The sequence below is a fragment of the Gopherus evgoodei genome, chromosome 1 (genome assembly GCF_007399415.2).
Source record: "Gopherus evgoodei ecotype Sinaloan lineage chromosome 1, rGopEvg1_v1.p, whole genome shotgun sequence".
Lineage (NCBI taxonomy): Eukaryota > Metazoa > Chordata > Testudines > Testudinidae > Gopherus > Gopherus evgoodei.
Genome location: NC_044322.1, coordinates 251,713,314 through 251,734,108, shown reverse-complemented (window position 1 = coordinate 251,734,108; position 20,795 = coordinate 251,713,314). Strand labels below are relative to the sequence as shown.

At 43.8% G+C, this 20,795-nt stretch overlaps 1 protein-coding gene across 2 annotated transcripts in view; it reads right to left on the bottom strand.

Annotated features, from left to right (window-relative positions):
* DCP1B (decapping mRNA 1B) overlaps positions 1-20,286 on the bottom strand; it is a 68,743-nt gene extending 48,457 nt beyond the window's left edge. The window contains exons 1-4 of one of the 2 annotated variants that reach the window (XM_030542983.1): positions 20,084-20,134; positions 17,313-17,353; positions 16,499-16,617; positions 13,755-13,882 (exon numbers count right to left, since the gene is read on the bottom strand). In XM_030542983.1, the coding sequence (XP_030398843.1) occupies positions 13,755-13,851 (97 nt within the window). In that variant the 5' untranslated portion in view covers positions 13,852-13,882; positions 16,499-16,617; positions 17,313-17,353; positions 20,084-20,134. Of the gene's footprint in view, positions 1-13,754; positions 13,883-16,498; positions 16,618-17,312; positions 17,354-20,083 lie in introns of both variants that reach the window. The other variant, XM_030542980.1, reaches the window with a different exon arrangement.
* Between the last annotated feature and the right edge of the window lie 509 nt (positions 20,287-20,795).

The window sequence follows — 20,795 nt, the reverse complement described above, 5'->3', positions numbered from 1 at the left end:
TCTTGTAGCAAAGATGTCTCTCTAGGACTCAGCTTAGGTTCAACCACAAACATTTGTATTCTGGAACAAACTATTGTGGAGTGACTTTACAAACACATTATTTATCTTGAGTTTACTGGGAATCAATGGACATAAAAAAGCCCACTGGTATGGGCAAGCCCTCTGGATCCAGTGACCTGAATTTACATAGTTTCACCATTCTCATTTTAAAACAATATTATTGCATATAAACAAAATATTTATGAACATTTTTAAAAGGATTTTGCAGCCATGAAGGTGTCTTCTTTGATGGAACTAGATATTCTGACTTGATGTGCCATCTACTTTTAAAATCCAAACAATCTCCACAACAACTTGTCTTCCTTTTAAGTTATAAGGATACAAAGAAAATGTTGCTTCTGTGCTTAAAAAACACATTTTTTAAAAATTAGAAGTTTTCTGACTGAACATGGACCCATTTTTAATTTAAACAAACTACAGATTTAAAATGTCTGATTTTATGTGTAATGTAGTTACATCAAAAATCCACACCTGTCCCTACTAGTTAAATGTACAATTCAGAAAGGCTTATTTAGTCCAGTAACATAACTCTCCCGTGATGGACAACTGTGCAGATACTCCTCTCCACTTTAACACTGATACTTCAACTAAAGGAATTCAGCCTCAATAGGTCAAGGGCAGAAGGTCTAAAAATGTTCATTTTCTCTCTCACAATGAAAACAATAGAGTAAATTACTGTTAAGCAGAATTCCTTTAAAGTAGAAACGTGCACTGAAATGAACTCCATTCTAATGGACTCTAAAATGAGTTCTCCCAACAGAGATGGGTTCTAGCTTAAGGTCATCCAGGCACAAGCATAGTAAATCTAATTTAACAAGAAATATAATCTTGTCCAAAGAGATTGCAATCATTTGATCACTGAGTATGGCCTTTGACAAAGCTCCTTTCCTGAGACAAAGAAGGAAGACTGAAAAAAATAAAGACACTTTAGGCTACTTCTTTAGGGACATCTGCCAAAACATCAACTGAGTGTAAATCTGCAAAATTTGAGGACAGGGAGAACACGTTCCTCAATTCTGAGTTGAACTAGCTGTAGTTACAAATGACATTTACTTGCAAGAGATATTTACACACTATTTAAAAGATGATCTGTCAGGATCTGTAAAGTCATTTATAATTATTTCTATTATAGTCACACCTAGGAATCCTAATCAGGGTCAGTACCTAAATTCCCTGTAAACTGCACGGACATGTGGCAGCCTATTTAGTGCTACGCAAATGCACAGGGAACCCACCCAGAGACCTGACACAGCCAGGCGAGGGGGGCCCCTCTCCTGACCTATCCTTGCTCCCTCCCTCCCACGGCTGGATGAGGGGCGGTCTGAACCCAGGCTCTGGCCACACCTGCCATGGCCAGGACACCCCTCCCCTGGCCCCAATTCTGCCACGGCTGGGGCACCCCTCCCCTGACCCTAATTCTGCCAGAGCCCGGGGTGCCAAGATCTCCCACAGCTGGGGCACCCCTACCCTGGCCCCAGAGCCCTCACACTCCTGCACCCCAACCCTCTGCCCCAGCCCTGAGCCCCCTCCGACACTCCAAATCTCTCACACATCACCTCCATATTTGGTGCACATAAAATTCATTTTGCATGTGAGCGGGAAAAATTAGAGGGAAACACTGGTCAGTGCCCCATCGTATTAAGCGTAATTCATGCTAGCAGAGTTTGGGTCTCTCTCTCTTTCAAATGGCTGTACCACATTTATGAGTCTGCCACTATCCTGGATCTAAGGAAATCTGCAGTATACACTCATGCTTTCAGATCTATAAGTCCCAGGTTCAGTCCCCGCAGATGACACAACCAAAACCATAGTTACATATTCATGGAAGAAAAAAGAAAACTGTCCACATCCTAGGTTACAGGATGGATAAAAGAGAGACAAGACAGAGAAACAGAATTTAGGATACTGGAAGGATGAGGTAACAACAGAACAAAGCTCAGCATGAAAACAGGAGTCTCAGCTTAACACTTATCTAAATGAAGCTAGTGATCAAGTCCCAATGCTGAAATAACCATTCATTCAGGAAAGCTAAGGAGTTTTAAAATTTAAGGATGATGAAAGATGAGAAAGACACAAGAGCAGCTAAGATTGCTACTAAATTGTTAGTTCTGGTACAGTGACCAAATAAACCCTTTGAAATCCACCTATCAAAAAAAACAAAACAACAAAAAAAATGGTTATTCACCTTGTCGTAACTGTTGTTCTTTGAGATGTGTTGTTCATGTCCGTTCCAATCAATTATGTGCGCATGCACTTGCACGGTAGCCAGAAGATTTTTCCCATGACCATATCTATCAGGTTGGTCCGGGCGCCCCTTGGAGTCGCGTCTTCATGGCGTTCAATATAGAACCCTGCCAATCGGCCACCCCCTCAGTTCCTTCTTGCTGGCTACTCTGACAGAGGGGAAGGAAGGTGGGTATTGGAGTGGACATGAACAACACATCTCAACAACAGTTTGAGTAACCGTTTTTCTTCTTCAAGTGCTTGTTCATGTCGATTTCAATCAGGTGACTCACAAGCCCAAGTTTAGGTGATGTGATCGGAGTCTTCCACTGATTGGAGCATTGCTCGTCCGAAGGCCGCATCGTCTCTAGCTTGCTGGGTAATCGCTTAGTGAGTAGCAAAAGTATGGATGGAGGACCACATTGCTGCCCTGCAGAGTTCCTGAGAGCGAACTTGAGCCAGGAATGCTGTTGATGAAGCCTGCACCCTGGTGGAGTGTGCAGTGACTGGAGGTGCAGGAACACCTGCCAGTTGTAGCACTCACGAATACAGGACTCTATCTATGATGATACGTGTTGGGATGACACAACCTGACCTTTCATTCTGTCTGCCACTGACACGAATAACTGGACTGATTTTCTGAATGGTTTTGTTCTCTCGATATAAAAGGCGAGCGCCCTGCAGACCTCCAGAGAGTGGAGCCTTTGCTCCCTACTGCTGGAATGTGGCTTAGGGTAGAATACCAGGAGAAAGATGTCCTGGTTGATGTGAAACTGCGACACAACCTTTGGGAGGAAAGCAGGGTGAGGCCTGAGTTGAACCTGTCCTTATAGAACACGGCGTAGAGAGGCTCTGATGGGAGGGCCCTGAGCTCAGACACCCTCCTGGCCAAGGTTATTGTTTCCAGGAACGCTACCTTGTAAGAGAGGTAGAGCAGGGAGCATGTTGCTAATGGTTTAAAGGCGGCTGACCATAGGATTAGCAAGCACAGAGCAGCCCTCCGCACCGAGTGGAAGACCGAGATGATGGCTAAGTGCACTCTTACTGAAGACAACGAGAGCTCCTGCTGCAACATTGAGGCTAGCATATGGGATGAATGGCGCTGTGCCAACCAGACTGAAAATCTCTTCCACTTGGCAAGGTATGTGGCTCTCAGAGGGTTTTTCCTGCTGCCAAGGAGGACCTGTCTAACCTGCTCTGAACAGGAAAGCTCCAACCAGTACAACCATGGAGCTTCCATGCTGTGAGGTGAAGCAACTCGAGGTCTAGATATTGAAGATGACTGTGATCTTGTGTCAGAAGGTCTGGGAAGAGCAGCAGGGTGACCATGGCTTCCATGGACATGTCTAGGAGAGATGTGTACCAGTGCTGACGGGGCCAGGCTGGTGCTATCAATATGACCTGAGCTCGTTCTTGCTGTATCTTGAGAAGCACCTTGTGAACGAGTGGTATGGGGGGAAAGATGTATAGGAGAGAACCTCCCCAATGGAGGAGAAGCACTTCCTGTTGTGTCGTGTGGCGAATAGCTCTATCTGGGGCAAGTCCCAACTCTGGAAGATTGAAATTGCGATGTCTGGGCAAAGGGACCACTCGTGGCTGTGCAACAACCTGCTGAGGTGGTTCGCCAGCTTGTTCTGTACCCCAGGGAGATACAACCGAATGTTCTACACAGAAGTCCCACAGCACGAGGGCTTCCTGGGACGAGGAGAGGAGCGTACACCCCACCCCGCCAGTTGACGAAGAACATTGCTGTTGTATTGTCTGTCGTGACTGATACACATTGTCCTGTTAAGTATGCCCAGAAGATCTGGCATGCTAGGTGCACCGCTCTGAGCTCTCTGATGTTGATGTGGAGATCCAGGTCTGCCTGAGACCAAAGGCCTTGAGTGCTGCGGTCTCCCAGATGTGCTCTCCAGCCTGTCTGATGTGTCTGTCATTAGCGACACAGACGGCTGCGGAGCAGTGAAGAGGACCCCTGAGCATACTTCTGAGGGTCAAGTCACCACAGGAGGGAGTTGAGGACGGGGTGAGGCAGGGTCACGATCCTGTCCAAGCTGTCCCGAGTTGGGTGATATACTGACGCGAGCCATGACTGAAGAGATCGAAGCCTGAGTCTGGCATGCTGTATCACGTAGGTACAGGCATCCATGTGTCCAAGAAGCTTCAGGCAGTTTCACGCTGTCGTGGTGGGAAATGGTCTGAGGCCTCAAATGATATCGGTTAGGGCCTGAAACCTTGCTTCCGGCAGGTACATCCTGTTTTGCGTCGAGTCCAGTACTGCCCTATAAACTCTATCCTCTGGACGGGGGACAGAATCAATTTTGCTTCATTTAAAAGGAGACCTGGGTTGTCAAAGGTGGCGCTGATGAATCTGACTTGAGCTTCCACTTGGGTCCTGGAGCGGCCCATAATCAGTCAGTCACCGAGGTTCGGAAACACCTGTACGTGGTGCCTGTGCAAGAAAGCGGCGGTGACTGCTATGCACTTGGTAAAGATTCAAGGTGCTGCTGACAGGCCGAACGGAAGGATGGTAAATTGGTAGTGGGTACTGTTGACCACAAACCTGAGGTACTTCCTGTGGGGCTGAGTGATAACGATATGAAAATATGTGTCCTTCAAGTTGAGGGTGGCATACCATCTGCTGAATCCACTGAGGGGATGATAAAGGCCAAGGAGATTATGCAGAACCTGAGTTTCTTCACAAACTTGTTGAGTTCTTGCAGGTCCCAGATAAGCCAAAGACAGCCTAAGACCTTCGGTATTAGGAAATACTGGGAATAAAAGCCCTCGTCCCTGTGCTCCTGAGGAACCTCCTCCGCTGCCCGTAGAGGTAGGAGCTACTGCACCTCCTCAATAAAGAGCTGCTTGTGAGAAGGGTCCCTGAAGAGGGAGGGTGGAAGGGCACAGAACTGGATGGAGTATCCCCTCTCTACTGTGCGGCACACCCAGTGGTCCAAAGTGATATGGGACCATGCACAGTAGAAAGGGGAGAGTCTGGAGGAAAACGTAAGGTGGGGTAGATCCAGTTTTTCGTCCTGGTGCGCTGTCCTCAACCGCACTTTCAGAAGGCCGGTTTGGGGCCACAAGGTGGTTTGAGTTGGCCAGAGTCCTGGCCTAAGGATGAGTGTTGTCTTTTCCTGACACTCCTGCTCCTCCTCTGAGAGCCGTCCTGGTGGTTCTGCTGATAGAACCTCTGAGGAGGTGGCAGCCTAAAGTGTTTCTGCTGTGTGGCGGGAGTGTGCAGGCCCAAAGACCTGAGGGTGGCTTGTAAGTCTTTCAGGCTATGCAGCTTCTTGTCTGTCTTACCAGAGAAAAACGAGTCATCCCCAAATGGGAGGTCCTGAACGGTCTGTTGGACCTCATAAGGGAGCCCTGAGACTTGGAGCCAGGAGCCCCTTCTCATGGCCACCCCAATAACCATGACCCTAGTGGCAGTATTAACACCTGGAGGGAAGCCTCCTCCACCAAAGCCAAGAATTGAAGGGAGGAGCTCTGCAAATTTGGCCATCGCCGCACAGGTATTATAAGAGTACCTGCTGCTGATGGCCTGCTGGTTCAAAATATGGAGCTGAAGAACCCCCGTAGAGTAGACCTTTTTCCCCGACAAGTTTGAGTCACTTAGCCTCCCTGTTTTTAGGGGCGGATCCCCGGAAACCCTGTTGCTCACGTCTATTAGCAAAGTCCACGACAAGAGAGTCAGGAGGTGGGTGGGAGTACAAATGTTCATACTCCTTGGAGGGTACAAAATAACGTCTCTCGCTGCGCTTGACAGTGGGTGGTAAGGAAGCTTGGGTCTGCCACAGGGTCTTGGTGGTATCCACAATAGTCTTAACAAATGGTAGGGCAATATCAGAAGGTCCTGAGGGGGGCGAGGATGTCCTCCATGGGATCAGCCTCCTCGACCACCTCCTCAGCCTTAACACCCAGACCCTGAGCAGCCCTTCACGGCAACTACTGTAGCACTCTGCTGTCCTCAAGTGCCGGGGCTATGGCTGTGCCTGCCAATGCCTCATCCGGAGATGACTAGGAGGAAGCCCCTATAAGCAGGCCATCAGCTCCCAAGGGGCCCCGTGACTCTCGAGGGAATCTCAGTACCGACGGAGCGCCGGTCGGTGCTGGGGCTGTCAGTGTCGAACTTGGTGATGGTATGGGCACTGATGGTACCGCCGGTGAAGCTGGTGCCGAACCAGCTGCCTGAGCTGACAAAGCAGCAGGGCTGTTGTCTGTGCCGCTGTTGGTGCCAAAGTTGTCACTGGTGCCAAAAATGCTTTCAGTGCTGAGGTTGCTGTTGGCACAGAGGTTGAAAGACTCACCGGTGCCAGCGATTATGCTGCAGCTGATGGCACTGTCATCTGGGCAGGTGCCGATGTGAGCTGCGTGGTTGATGGTGGGATGAATGTGGCTGAGGCCACCGAAGACGCTGAGGAGTGGTGCCCTGGGATCCCTCCCTGGCTTTGGTGAAAGGCCCAGGGGATCCAGAATGACCACTGTGGTGGATTCTGCCACTGCGGTGGCTAGGCCTGGGGCTCTCGCCTGTCTCACCTCTACCTTGATTCCCACTCCTTCGAGAGCAGTTGGAGTCAGCCTCTGACTCAGAGACTGAAGACTACGGAGGAGCTGAGCTTCTGTGTCTCGAGCGTCAAGAGCTTGGGGAGCAACTAGCTCTCTGTCCGAGTGGGCTGGTACTGAAGGACATGGCGAGGGGGAATGCCTGGACATTATTGCCGGCTTCCCTCTCGACTGCACCCAGGGCGGGGTGAGATCGCCAGCGCCAGAGGTTCCTCCCTTCTAGGGGGTGAGAATGGTGCCATAAGGTGCAGTGGATCCCAAGAGCTTCAAAAGCTTCCGCTGAACCAGTGAACGTGGGGGGCCTGGACTCAACTGTTTCACCTGGGCAAGAGTCGATGTCGCCCTAAAGGGGGATTCCAAGCTGTGGCCTGCCTAGGGTGTCGCTTCCTTAGGATTTAGCCGGGGTGACCAACTGTCCGGCTTCTTTTTTTTCTGAGGCACCTGCGAGTGAGACCGGTGCCTGTTCTCTGCTGGGCCACGGGAGGTGCCATGCTGAGAGTCCTGGGACGAGTCCTTTCTTGGCACCGAACTCGATGATGGTGCTGGGGCGCTCTGCATCAACGAGGAATGTTAGGAGCCAGGTCCCCTGAGCCTAGGTGCGTATGGGGGCGTAGAGCTGCCTCCATGAGGATCACTTAAAGAAAGGGAGCAGTGGCTTAAAGAGTTCTAGGATGGAACTTGGAGCAGATCTTACAGCAATCCTTTTGGTGACCCTCTCCTAGGCACCGTAAACATGAGGAATATGGCCCGCTCTTTGGCATGTGCTTCATGCAGACCAAACAGTTTTTAAACCCCGGGGACCGTGGCATACCACAGCTCCGGGGAGTCAGAAGGCGGGTAGAGACCCCCAACAACTCTAATTACTAACTACTGACTAGTAACTACTAAGATTAACTAATTATATACAAACAATTGGAGTTGAATGCACTTGCTAAAGCAAGGGCTACGGGAACTTTCAGCCTACTGTCACTGGCGATAAGAAGCAACTGAGGGCGTGGTGGGTCAGCAGGACTCTATATTGAGAGCCATTAAAGCGTGACTTCAGGGGGCACCAGGACTGACCTGACGGATGAGGCTATTGGAAAAATCTTCTGGCTCCTGTGCACATGTGCACGCACACACTTGAATGGAATCAACATGAACAAGCACTCAAAGAAGAACTGGAAGTTAGAGTGAGAATATCTTTCACTGACAAGTTCAAGACAATTGACTCATGGTAAAAAAACCAACTAAAAACAAGCCCCTTCTCCCCCCAAAAAACACAAACTCCATTTAAAAAAAAACAAAACCCCACACAACTCAAAGCTCCGAGCTCTCCTTTCATCTTCTAAATCTTCCACGGATCTTGAAAGTCCCAATGTCTGGACTTGGCATTCAGTCTGGAGAATTAAGTTTCTAGAAACTGAGAGTTTCTCTATCAATGTTTTGTCTTTGATGTAGAAGTTTATGAGGGAATGTTAACCAGATAACTCTGAAATGGAGGAAGTGCACAAATCTGAAGTGTCAGTGAGTTCAACATGCATCGTGGTCTCCAAGAAGTTTTCGAAACAATTGCAGCAAGTATACACAATTTCAGCCAGGTTGAAAATACTGATTGTGGCATCCCAATCGCTCAGTCATGAGGTATTGAAACAGAGAGAAACTTCTACTGGCAATATCCATAATGACTGGATTTGTTTGAGCTTCCACCTGCACTCCTGGCTTCTAAATTAACAGCCCTAGTTCCAACCTGGCTTTAATAGACACAAAGACAAACTTTTCAAGGAAACAGTGGATTAGTGCAAATGTTCACTGCCTTGGCACCCAAAGCCCGCCTGAAGAGCCTTAGGATTGGATTGTAAGTGTTTGTATCAATGCTTTAGGCACTATTTCAACTTCATGATACAAAGGCAAAACAATATAAAAAGTGCCAAACTACAATAAGAAACATTTTAATTATACTATAAATCTTCATAAACTTTAGCATCATTGAATATAATTTTTGAAACTTTTTCTATTGTTATTGTATATTGGCTGCAAGTACAGTCCTTCTAAAGGATAAATATAATGCAACATGTATGTTAGACTTATCCAGCACAGTAATACAATCCCTTGCTGCTGAGTGCATTCATTGAAATCAACTGGTTTCAGTGATTGTTCAACAGAATGCTGCAATTTGACAGGATTTATTCAGTCCCTCAATCGTACTGTTTGCTTTCAGCTATCTCTGAAATTTACACTTAGAATAAATTTTTACAAGTATCAACTGCTAATTTTCTTATAAAGGAAAGCAACTGTACTGCTGAACTGTTAAAGCACAGAGGAAAATGCATAATTTAAATCATATATAATAGGAAGATAAATACAGCAAATAATTTAAGACTCAGACAATTTAATGAAAGGCTAGAATAAAGGTAATTTACTTAAAGTAGCTACTAATTTTGCTCCAAGCCCTCAGTGGGCAAGTAGCTATTATTGCATGTCCCTCTACCAAGCAGATGGAGGCAGGAAATAAATAAAAGTTATAATATCAATCCCTAAAAAGGAGCTAGTTCTGATTGAAAATTCCAGTTCATAGGAGACACCCCAAAATCTCAACTTAGTGAGAATACTGGAAAAAAAATGTAATGAAAAAGATCTACAGTACTGCTCGAGCAAATCCATAGTAATGTTGTGAGAACGAGTTAACTGGTGAAAACATATTTTTAAGACTGTTTTTTAAAAATGTATTGATTGTAGCAAAGTTTCTAAAATAGATAAGGAAGAAAAGGACCAGAGTTCCTCACACTTTAGTCAAGCAATCTTAGGGAAGACTCTGTCTGGACCTAAAGAAGGGCAGGAATATCAAATTAGCAAGTAAACTGCATTTCTCCTATGCTCTGTAAGTTAGTTCAGTCAACTGGTCACTTCAAAGGCCAGACATACGATGAGAGGACTGAGATATACTGACCCATCAGAGGTAGGCAAGTAACATCACCTGCCAACAAGGCATTTCCAGATTACTGCCACTACAGTGAGATGTATAGAAAAAGGTGAAGAGATGTTCAGGTCTTAACTCTGCAGAACTCCAGAGAAGAGGCACATACTTTTTTCTGCCCTAACAGAGTGGGCTCCAGGTCCTGGAAAGAAATCGTATTGGTTACATGGGCCTCTGACACATGAGAAAGGCTTTTAAGTTTTTCTACCTCTCTCCATAGATAAATAAATGGTCTGCCTGCTGATATCCAATACTCTTGTAGGTAGACCTGAAAGGCCTCTCACATATACAATATGAAGCAACTTCTAGTATTCATCCTTTACAAAGGATCTAAGGGAAGTAAGTAACACAACATGAGCAAGTTTGACACAAGAAAAAACCTCAGGAAAGGAGCGACTTGTTTGATCATCTCTTTGGCTTGGTAAAAGACTAAATTACCTACAGGAAGTTCCGTAACACTCCTAATTGAGCGATGGACACTAGGAAGATAAGTCTTAAGAGCAAAAAAAGTCACATGGACACTGGCTTCAGAAACCTGATACTGTGGGGAGGATGGGTGAAAATCCCATGGGATGTTCACAACTAGCCTTAGGTCCCAGAAAGGTAAGGAGCTCAGATTGCAGAGGGCTTGAATTTGTCCACTATCTTAAGGAATGTGACTATTTCTAGGGGAGTCCAACAGAGGAATTATTTTGCCCCCAATAAAGCACGAAAAGTTGCAGTTTGCAATCAGAGTGAGTGCTCAAACTTTTACTAGACTATTTTGGAGGGGGGTGGGGGGAAAGAGCAATAGAACAACCAGGGCTCAAATGTCTATCCCTACACCTGAAACATATCTAACAGTAATAAGCATTGGAAGTAGCCTACTTATGGACTTATAACACAGCAAACCTATGACTCCTTTTATGCCGTCAACCACTCAAGCCAAGTGAGCGACATAGGTGATTTCAGGTTCTGGTGGAGTAGCTGGCCCTGAGAAAATAAGTCCCTCCAGAAGGGAAGGTGGAAGGAACTTTTACAATACCAGAAGTACACTGGATGAGGACCTTGGTGCTTCCTCACTAGAGGGAAGGCATAAGCTAAGGCAAAGTGCGATAGTTGTAAGAAGGCACTGGCTCTCATGGCTAAGGGATTCCTAACTGGAAAAAAGAATTTTGGGGTCTTCATATTCCTCTGGATAACCATATATTGCCAATTCATGAGCATAGCTAATTTATGCAAAAACGTGTTTGTGTCACTGTTTCCCTGTACGCTCTCTCCCATCCCCTTGACATGTTTGTTAAATATAATTGTTGCATCTGATCTTTAAATTTAGACGGTAAACTCTTTGTCAGGTACTGTTTCCTACTACACATCTGTACAACTACTAGTACAATGGAGCCTCTAGGTGCTACGGTACTATAAATAGGTTAATATAAATAAGTAATTATAATACTATGCTTCCCAGCAGTCTGTCATTCTCCAGATGATTCTGGTTGTGACTCATCCTGTCTATCCTGCAGTCTAGTTCCTCATCTGTGTGTATATAGCTGAGAAGGAGATAAGGTTTCCTTCTAACCACATATAGGTCTGCGAGAGTCTGCTGCTATGCCTCTTTTCCTGCACTCCCCAGTACATGACACAAGTGATTATAGGAACACTTTTTGTCTGCATTCAGTGCATTGCCCTTCAGGCTGCACTGAAATGCAGGAAAGCACTGCAGACTGCTCTTATTTTCTTGAGGTTAATTGGTAAGATGTTTTTCTAATAGTTATAGAATGCTAGACCTTCATTCCACCTAATCCCTCCTCTTTTTCCCCTCCTCCATCCTCCCACCCCAGGCCCCTCCTTTCCCTATTCATTTATGTTTTCTCCTATTTTATTACTGTTACCCCCAGCGTAATATGTTATACCTATATAGTATTGTCTGGATTTGTACTGGATGGTCTCGCTGCTTTGAGAAGTTGTAAAACTGCATAATTCCATAATTCTACTGACGATCTCATGAAGAGTGTGGTATTTGGAAACATACAAGTCAAGTCACTTACTTATTTGTACTTTTTACTGTCTGTTTTTTCATGAAAAACAAACAAAACCACAAAAAAACCCACTACAAACATCAGCAGCCCTGAGCTGCCTTGTGGCCAACACAGGAATTCCAACCAGACAGACCTATGAGCTAGGCAGGGGGATATAGAAAGGAGACTTACATCAGATCTAGAAATAGGGACAAATAGCTTGAGCACTGACCAGTTGTAAGGAGTTGGTGCTATTATGATCCTGAAGTTCTAAAATTCTGGCATGTCTTGCAGGGAATATATAATTTACATTTTGAGAAGACAATTTAATGAATTATGCTACCATCAAATAATCGTCATTCTGTCTGTAATGCAGTGCTCAGGGATGTCTTCTTGTTCCCTCTATGCTAGTGTGTTTTACACCATTACAATAGACTGTTTCTCACTATCATTAATTATTGTTTCTCACTGTTGTAAAGAGACAAAGGTTAGTACAAATGACAAGATCTTATTCTCATTTCTTAAATTTAACATCAAAAAGTAAGTTTTAAGCATACACACACACACAAAACCCACTGGGAATTTTTACAATGATATATACACATAACATAAGGAAAACACTTTGCATGTATATGGGTAAGAAACTTAAAAATCAACCAACTGGAGTGATAGCTAGTCCTTACCTTACTTACTGTTCTAAAATCCTACTAATGGCTACAAGTAGAGGCGTGGCGCAGCCTGGTGATGTCCTCTGGATTTACTTTCAGTTTCTCTGGGAAATTTCAAGTACCACCACTCACCTCTTTTTCAGCTTTTCGGATACTTTCAAAAGGCAGAGGATTTATGCATGATGTTCTCATTTTCCCACAATCATTTCTACCACATAGTGAGTGAGAGCCACTGAACTCCCTCTTGCTGCATTTTCCTGCTTCAAATTATATTTAGGAATAGATAGTCTCTATGATGAATATAACCCAATGTTCTGCAGGTGAGATACTATGACATATCTTCTGGTTCTATCACATTCAGCTGGAACACTTCTAAATTTCAGATGCACACAAAGGCAGGTCCAGAGGATTCCATACAAACTGTTTTAAAGTTTAGGACCAGAAGACAAGCCTGTGCCATGGTACAGATCTCCTGCATAAGTGCAGAGACTTAACCCTTCATTTTCTGAACTACTGGCTCTTGCAGGCAAGCTTTGCCTAGTTACACATTGAAATGGCCTCTTGGGAAAACTAGCTCCTGGGAGCTTCAGGAAGCTCTTGGCCCTTGTTTGTGATAGTCAAATGGCTCCAATAACCCCAGGAAAGACTGAACCTTATATACTGCTAATGCCTGCAGATCCTAGGCCTGGAATGAGCCAGTCAACCAAAAACAGATGGACAAACCTGCCTTCCTTCCTGAGAGCAACAGTCAATAACACCCACTAGTTTGGCTAAAAGGGCAGGGAGCTGTAGCCAAACCAGAAGGCAGAGTTTTTAATTGGCAGTGTTTTTCCAGTGTTGCCCAGCACACACAATGAAATCAGAGATCAGCTATACCATCCCATCTTGAGTAGCTTCCCCTTAAGGGAGGTCTTCCAAATACCAAGTCAGACATACTAAAAAAAACTCAAAACACATACTGCATGACAAGATTTCTACATATATCTATATTACACTGTATTGTAGCACATAAAGTCTACTATTTGTCAGCCAAGAGACAGATTAATGGCTTAACAATGTTTAGCTACTTTCTCAAGAAGAAAGGCACTTAGAAAAAAAGAGCCATTCCTCCCTTGATTTGGCATGTCAAATATCAAAATTTGCCCCTCTGGGTTGCAATTCCTGAACAAGTCAATGTCAGCTCTTGAAAGCCATAGTCTAAATGCACTAGCAGTCACTGGAATGCTTTAAAGAGTTTACTTCTCAAACACTTTACCCAATGGATAGAAGAGAGACACTCACATCTGGCATTTCTGTAAAGCAGAAAAGGGTCCTGCAGCTGGAAATCTAGGTCTTTAGTGATGGGTTCTGTTCGATTTTCCATGCTCAGCCTGTTCATAATGGTGAAGCCATGCCTGGGAGAAGCTGATCTGTAAATTACCAAGCAGAAATCATAGCAAATCAAGAAAAAATATGAGTACCACTTCTTTGTCAGACAGTGCTCCAAAATTATTATTTCAATAGAAGTTGTTATATAAAATCTAACTATGTTGCTAGGGAAGAAACTGAACAACAGTCTTGGAGTTTGACAGAATTTTTGGTTCCTTTGTGGAATCCTTTTGCTTTCTTCAAACCCCTAAGCTCTGTATGAAAAATGACATAGATACGTGTGGCCAAAATGACTAATTTTTTATAAACAATCTGTAGCATCTGAGGTGCTATAGTTTGAGTCCCAAAGCCTCTAGTCATAGTCCTACTTATTTGTTCATGCCCTGCATTCACAACAAGTTCTAAGGACTACAACTTTAGGAATGGGCAGTAACTTACTAATGTTAAACTTGTCTTCAGATCATTGCTGTCATAGTATCTAAGGATCAGAACTGGTCTACACTTTCCGATTGCAGCAGAAAAGGGATATTGGAGATGCAGTTGTGGAACAAAATTAATTACAATTTTTACTTTTTTCTTTAATACACAAAAATAATGAATTATACAAGTCACTCCAGGAGGGATTTTCAAAACCCCGTAAGTGACATAAGAGCAGAAATCCCACACTCTACTTCCAATGCTAATAGGAGATGTTACTTTGGAACCAAGTTTGACAGTGATGGACATGACACTGACTAAATGTTTGGGGTAAGTGCCAAGTACAGTAATCACCAGTGGGTGTCTTTGTTAACTCCAAAGCACAGGAACCTACATTACAGGAAGGGAGGCAACAGAAAATGAAACAAAGGGTGGAAGTGATGGAAAGAATACTTGATGGTAATAGCCAAAATAGTATTTCTCAGAGTCTTTTAATGTTATCCCTAACAGGTCTCATTTTTGACGTTTAGGATACAGATATTTTTCACAGTTCACAAAGAAGAGCAGATGATAAATAAACCAGTTATAAGCTAGACATTTTCACATTTCCAAAATAGCGGTTAGAATGGATTTGTTACTACAATATCTGTAGAAAGGACTTCCTCAGTTGTACCCACCCCAGTTTCCAACAGGTATGAACAGATGATTTTTACTGTGCTAAGACCTAAACTTTATAAGCCTTTTCAACATCAGCTGACACTAAAATATGAAGGGGACTATTTGGTTATCGTTTGTAAAGAGATCTAAAGAAGAGACACCCTATGTAGAAGAGTTAAATATTATTACTGTGGAAAACAATGCTTTAAATGAATAAAACTAGAGAACATAATTAGATGAGGGAATTAGACTGGATAACGTCAAACCACATTAAACTGTGTTGTTTATGCTGGTGTACTTGGCATTTTCTGCTCAGAATTGCTAAGAGCCCAGGATCCACTGAAAATAAAATCAGGTATTCTCTTATCAAAGAAAGAGAAGGAAACAAGGGAAGGGAGTGACAGAAAGAATACTTGATGGTAATAGCCAGACTTGTATATCTCTGAGTGTTTTAGCATCATCCCCAACAGGAAGGAGATATTTGACACTTAGGGCTTGTCTTCACTACCGGGGTAAGTTGACCTAAGTCACACTATTCCAGCTACGTGAATAACATAGCTGGAGTTGACGTAGCTTAGGTCGACTTACCCTGGTGTCTTCACTGTGTTCTGTTGACAGGAGATGCTCTCTGGTCAACTTCCCTTACTCTTCTCGGAGAGCTGGAGTACCAGGGTCGACCGGAAAGTGCTCTGCCGTCTTCACTAGACCCACTAAATTGACCCCCGCTGCATCAACTGCAGCAGCATTGATCTCCCAGTAGTGAAGACCAGCCCCTAGGGTAGAAACATTTCCTCGAAGTAGCCTTTCAAAATAAAGATTATAGTTTTAGTCTATCACTTTTCATTTTTGTAAAGCTCTTTATTTTATTTAACTCTTTTTTTAACCATGTATTTTTCAGTTTAATTATGTAACTGAATGTCTTCATTCTACTTTCCAGCCTATGCCTTTATTTCCTGCTTAAAGGCATGGGCTGGAAAAGGGTTAAATCTTAGTGCTGTGATTAAGAATATAGGTGGAACTGAGCAGAAAAGACTGCAGTTACTAGACTTGAGACACTGCAACAGCTAAGTGAATATCCTTCCTCAACTTCCTTCTTATCAGGACCCAGAAAAGGAACTGGAGAGGTGGAGGGGTAGTTGCAGACAGCTTGAAAATTCAGGTCCATTGTACAAGAGAATCATCTTCCTCCTATGGAGTGGGCAAGGCATCTTTGATCTGCCAGACCCTGCCATATGCAGCAGACGCAGGAGACAGTTACTTCCTCCAGCAGTGGCAACTACAACAGCATCTCTTACCTCATCCATTTTTGTTCTTCTCTACACAGATGAATAGAAGAGTAGGTGTGGAGAGGTGCTGGTACTGGCTTCTGGGCTGGATAGGAAGGAGCCTAGAGATCAAAGTAAGCTCCCATACTCCCTAGTAGAAGACTGGGTCCATTGTACACCTGGCCTCACATGCTGTTTGTCACTTCCATATCATTCTCTTCCCGACTCAATCAGAGGGACCTCCTGCCTCCTCAGTCCCCATCCTTCTCCTAGATGGATCCTCAAGAAAAATCAAATGGAGGGAGGAAATCCACATACCTGTTCAACTACCCACCCATAACAGCTGCAACCCTGTGTCTGCTAACTGTATGATCTTCTGCTCGTCACAACAGCAGCAAGCCCAGCACACAGATGACAGAGCAGGCTTTGCAACATACCTGTGTGGTACAAAAGATGAGACTAGATGATCTAATGGTCCCTTCTGTCCTTAAAATCCATTAAATTATTCCCCACTTCCCCCAAACAACCCTGCCTTCAATTAAGAGGTGAAGAATTAGAAAAGAACAAATGTAATATAAAACTGAACCATGAAATTAAAACAAACATCCAGAGCCGTTAGAAAAAAGAGCTGCGGAGAATATCTTAACACCTGGGGTGAAACATGCATGATAACCACATTGTAAGTAATTTGATATTGAGACAAATGTAAGGAAAATGCATGAACTTTCCCCTTTCCAGGAAACAATTACAATTGTATTAAGTCCTGCCATTTCCTTAACCTTGATGAGAACTATTATTTACTCTGCCATTTAGCTTTTTTGTTCAGAAACCTTCTAAAAGGACAAATGTTGCATCCTATTTAAATAGAACATTGTCAAGATTTACCAGATTCATCCACACTGAGATCTAAATTACATTTCCAAGTCTTATTCACATGAACACGTACAAAGTGACGTTCTCCTTTTCAATTGTCCCTTCCCTGCATTGTTTCTGACAATTTCAAACTAACTTCAGTTATTTCTTTTCACCATGTAATAAGACAGAATTTAGAGTGGTTAGTTAAGGATTTTTTTAGCAGGTTTTTCTACTTCCACAGATTTTATGTTCAGACATTAAAATGTAACATTCTCACCTTGTGTAAACAAAGAGTGTTCCTTCCACATCAGTTTTCTCCTAAAATAAAAGAAACATTCAAGTAATTCAAATAAAAATTCATAAGGTGAAGGAAAACCAATGTTTTCCACAAAACAATCACTTAGTATCACCAGCAGGCATAAGACACACTTTGGTATAGTGAATTTAACATATTGGATCATTAATATAACAAAGACAGCAGTAATAAAAGGGATTATCCTTATGAAGAGGAGAAAAGTGGATTTACTGCCATATTCATAGTCCACTGCTGATGAAGCAATAGGAAGCACGGGAACTATTATTTTGTCAATCATAAATAAGCCACCGCTATCTTCCTTTTCCCAAAGACCATGACAGTTACATATCTCTGACTGAAATGAGGAAATAATTAAACAAAATTTCAGGGATTTCCTAGTAAGAGATTACAACTACCATAGTTCCCCTTCATCTTTCAGCTGAATCAGATTTTACAATAAGACATGAAAACCATCAGCTCTGCATTTTTTATTTTTAGTTGTTTTTTTAAGACAAAAAAATCGCATAATTGTCTTATCGATTTTCTTCTCCTGACAGCCTGTCAGCCAAAATAACTGACAAGTTGTCATTTTAAAAAAAAGAAACTTCAGTGTCTCTACCTGATGTACACCTCTACCTCAATATAACGCTGTCCTTGGGAGCCAAAAAATCTTACCGCATTATAGGTGAAACCGTGTTATATTGAACTTGCTTTGATCCACCAGAGTGTGCAGCCTCGCCCGCCCCAGAGCACTGCTTTACCATGTTATATCTGAATTTGTGTTATATTGGGGTAGAGGTGTACTGGATGTCAGAAAGTGCCAGTACATTTATGCTTCTGCATTCCATTTGATACATAATATCCCACTTGCTTAAACTATGTAAGCTTTTCTGGTCCAGGGACAAATATTTTGGAGACACGCTCTTTGGGATCCTTTCAGATGAAAGATACTACATAAAATTCTGTCCACACAAAGATAGAGTTACATTTGAAAATCATGCTTAAACATAGTTCCCCTAAACCAGTTTTGATCACTGTTTAACCCCATCAGCATTAGCCAGTCAACAGAGTTAAAAACTGATTTGGGGAAAAAACTAAGTTTTTCAGACACAGCTCTATTTGCCGTATGCACAGAGATTAGGTGAAATCATTATCACAATCTGCCCCACGCATATTCAGTCTGACAAAATATTAATGGGACACTCAAGATAATCTTTTTTTTTAAAAATATCATCTGTATTACTAATGTCTTATATTTTTTAAAATCTAATATACTTTTCAATATTTATTTTTTGCCAGTAACTCAGTGTAGACTTTGAAAATGGACTGCTAAACTTCACCTCCTCCTAGAATCAGTTTAACTTTCTTATCCTCATGTATCAGCACGTTGCATTTGTGTCTGCCCCCACCCCTCTCAAACTGCAGTGTAATATTTTAATTTTAAAAGTTTTTACTGAAATAAAGACTCTTGACAACATCGCTATTAGATTTTGTAGGATTTCCTTTAAAAAAAAAATCCATAACATTTATGTTTGAGGGATGACTTACTCAAAATTATCTATTTAAATAAGATTCCAGTCCTATAATCTAATTGTTATCAGGGTCTGCCCATGCAATGGAAAATGCAGAGTGCCACTGAAGACAACAAATGCCTGTACAGGTATACTTGAACAGAGGAGATCAAGGGATCAGAGTTTAGAAAGAAAGCTCTACAGTGTATAATGTTAAGGTTACACAATTAAAACAACAAAAAGACAGGAAATGCAGGAGTTAAAACTCCGAGTTATAGATCTTATATGTTTTGTGTGTGTATAATATTTTAAGCAACAGATTTTAAAAGAAAAGCAAGACTACAAAATACTACATATGTGCAATGCAGCTGTTTTTCTGGAAATCTTTTAACTTTTGCATTTACTGTATTTTTATCACTTTTGACTGGATAACCTTAATGCTGCATTAACTATTTAATTTAATTTATTAACTATTTATTTTTCTCTTTCTTACATGATTTAGAAAGTATCTGCTTCCTTCTGGTACCGCATTATTGGTAAATCTAGAATTATATGCTGTGCTTCCAAAAATCACACCCATCCACCCCACTCCAGAGTGTTTCAGCCACAATACACTTTCCATAGAACTCTGTATTGTATTCGTACACTATACACATACATACTATATGCTCTTCAGGGCAAGGACTTGTTTGTTACCTGCTTTAGCACACATTGTTTAATAGACACCCCCTATGAATTTAAAGTTCACCAAGACAGCGGGGGGGAGGGAGGGGGGGAAGACGGCCACCCTTTTTCTCCCAACTATCCTCTCACCAGCTTTTGTCCAGTGCTCAGTTTCAGAATTGTGCGGGAGAGAACCAGAAACTGTCCCTTTTCCCATTCGGGTTTCACAGAGGACACGGGCCTTTATCACCGAGCATATTTTATCAATTAAAGAAGAAACATACAGCCCCAAGACTTTCAGTCACCATCCCTCCCCGCTCCCTCACTGCCCACGTGTGTGTGTCTGTGTGGGGTGTCTTCCCGCTTCGTGCCTTCCCCACGTCGGGGGCGGTCTCCCCACTACCTGCCCTCCCCAAACCTGTATGTGTGTGGGGGAGGGGTCTCCCAGCTCCCTCCCCACTCCTGCCCTTCCCCAACCTGTGAGTGAGTGAGTGGGTGGGTCTCCCCGCTGCCTGCCCTACCCCCTGGCATGGGGAGCTCCCGGCCCGGGGTGGGGGGGGGGTGTCTCATCTCACGCACCCACTCGTTGGCGCGGTGCCCGAAGGTGTAGAGCGCCACCTGGCTGGCCACGTCCACGATGCTGCTGATGTAGGGGTCGTGCCGCTGCAGCGCCGCCAGGCTGATGTCCAGCCCCTTGCCCAGCAGGGCGGCCCCAGGCACCGCCGCCGCCATTTTGCCTCCAACAACAACACTCACGGCGCGCTCGGTGGGCACGATTAATCTAAAGCCGAGAACGAGATCGAGCCCTTAGCGTGAGAAGCAAAACCGGGCCAGGGTGCTGGCCCCAGACTCAGTAGTCGAGCGTCGAGTTCACATTGCTCAGGATTGTTGCTATTAGCAACAAGATAAACTCACCAAAGGCCGGGCCGGGCCCTCCGTGCGTAACCCAGGGGGCGGGGCGTGCAGCGACCGCACCGGGTAGCGCCCGGGCTCGCACGGCCCACGCGAGAAATCCAGACTCGCTTGAGGGGCAGCTGTGTGAGGGCAGGTACACGCAGAGGCACGTGTAGCCAGCCAGCAGCGTGCCGAGACCGGTATTGCCAACCTCAGTTGTTCCAAAATCATGAGCCAGGCCTCACAAAATCATAAACATGGCTCAACAATAATAATTTTTAGGTTCTTTTTATTTGTTTTCTGGTGGTGGAGTCTTTAGGGTTAATGTTTAACAGATTTACTCCACAACCCGGAGGGCTACAGAGAGGGTGGTGATTTTTTTTTAATGCAAGTTGAG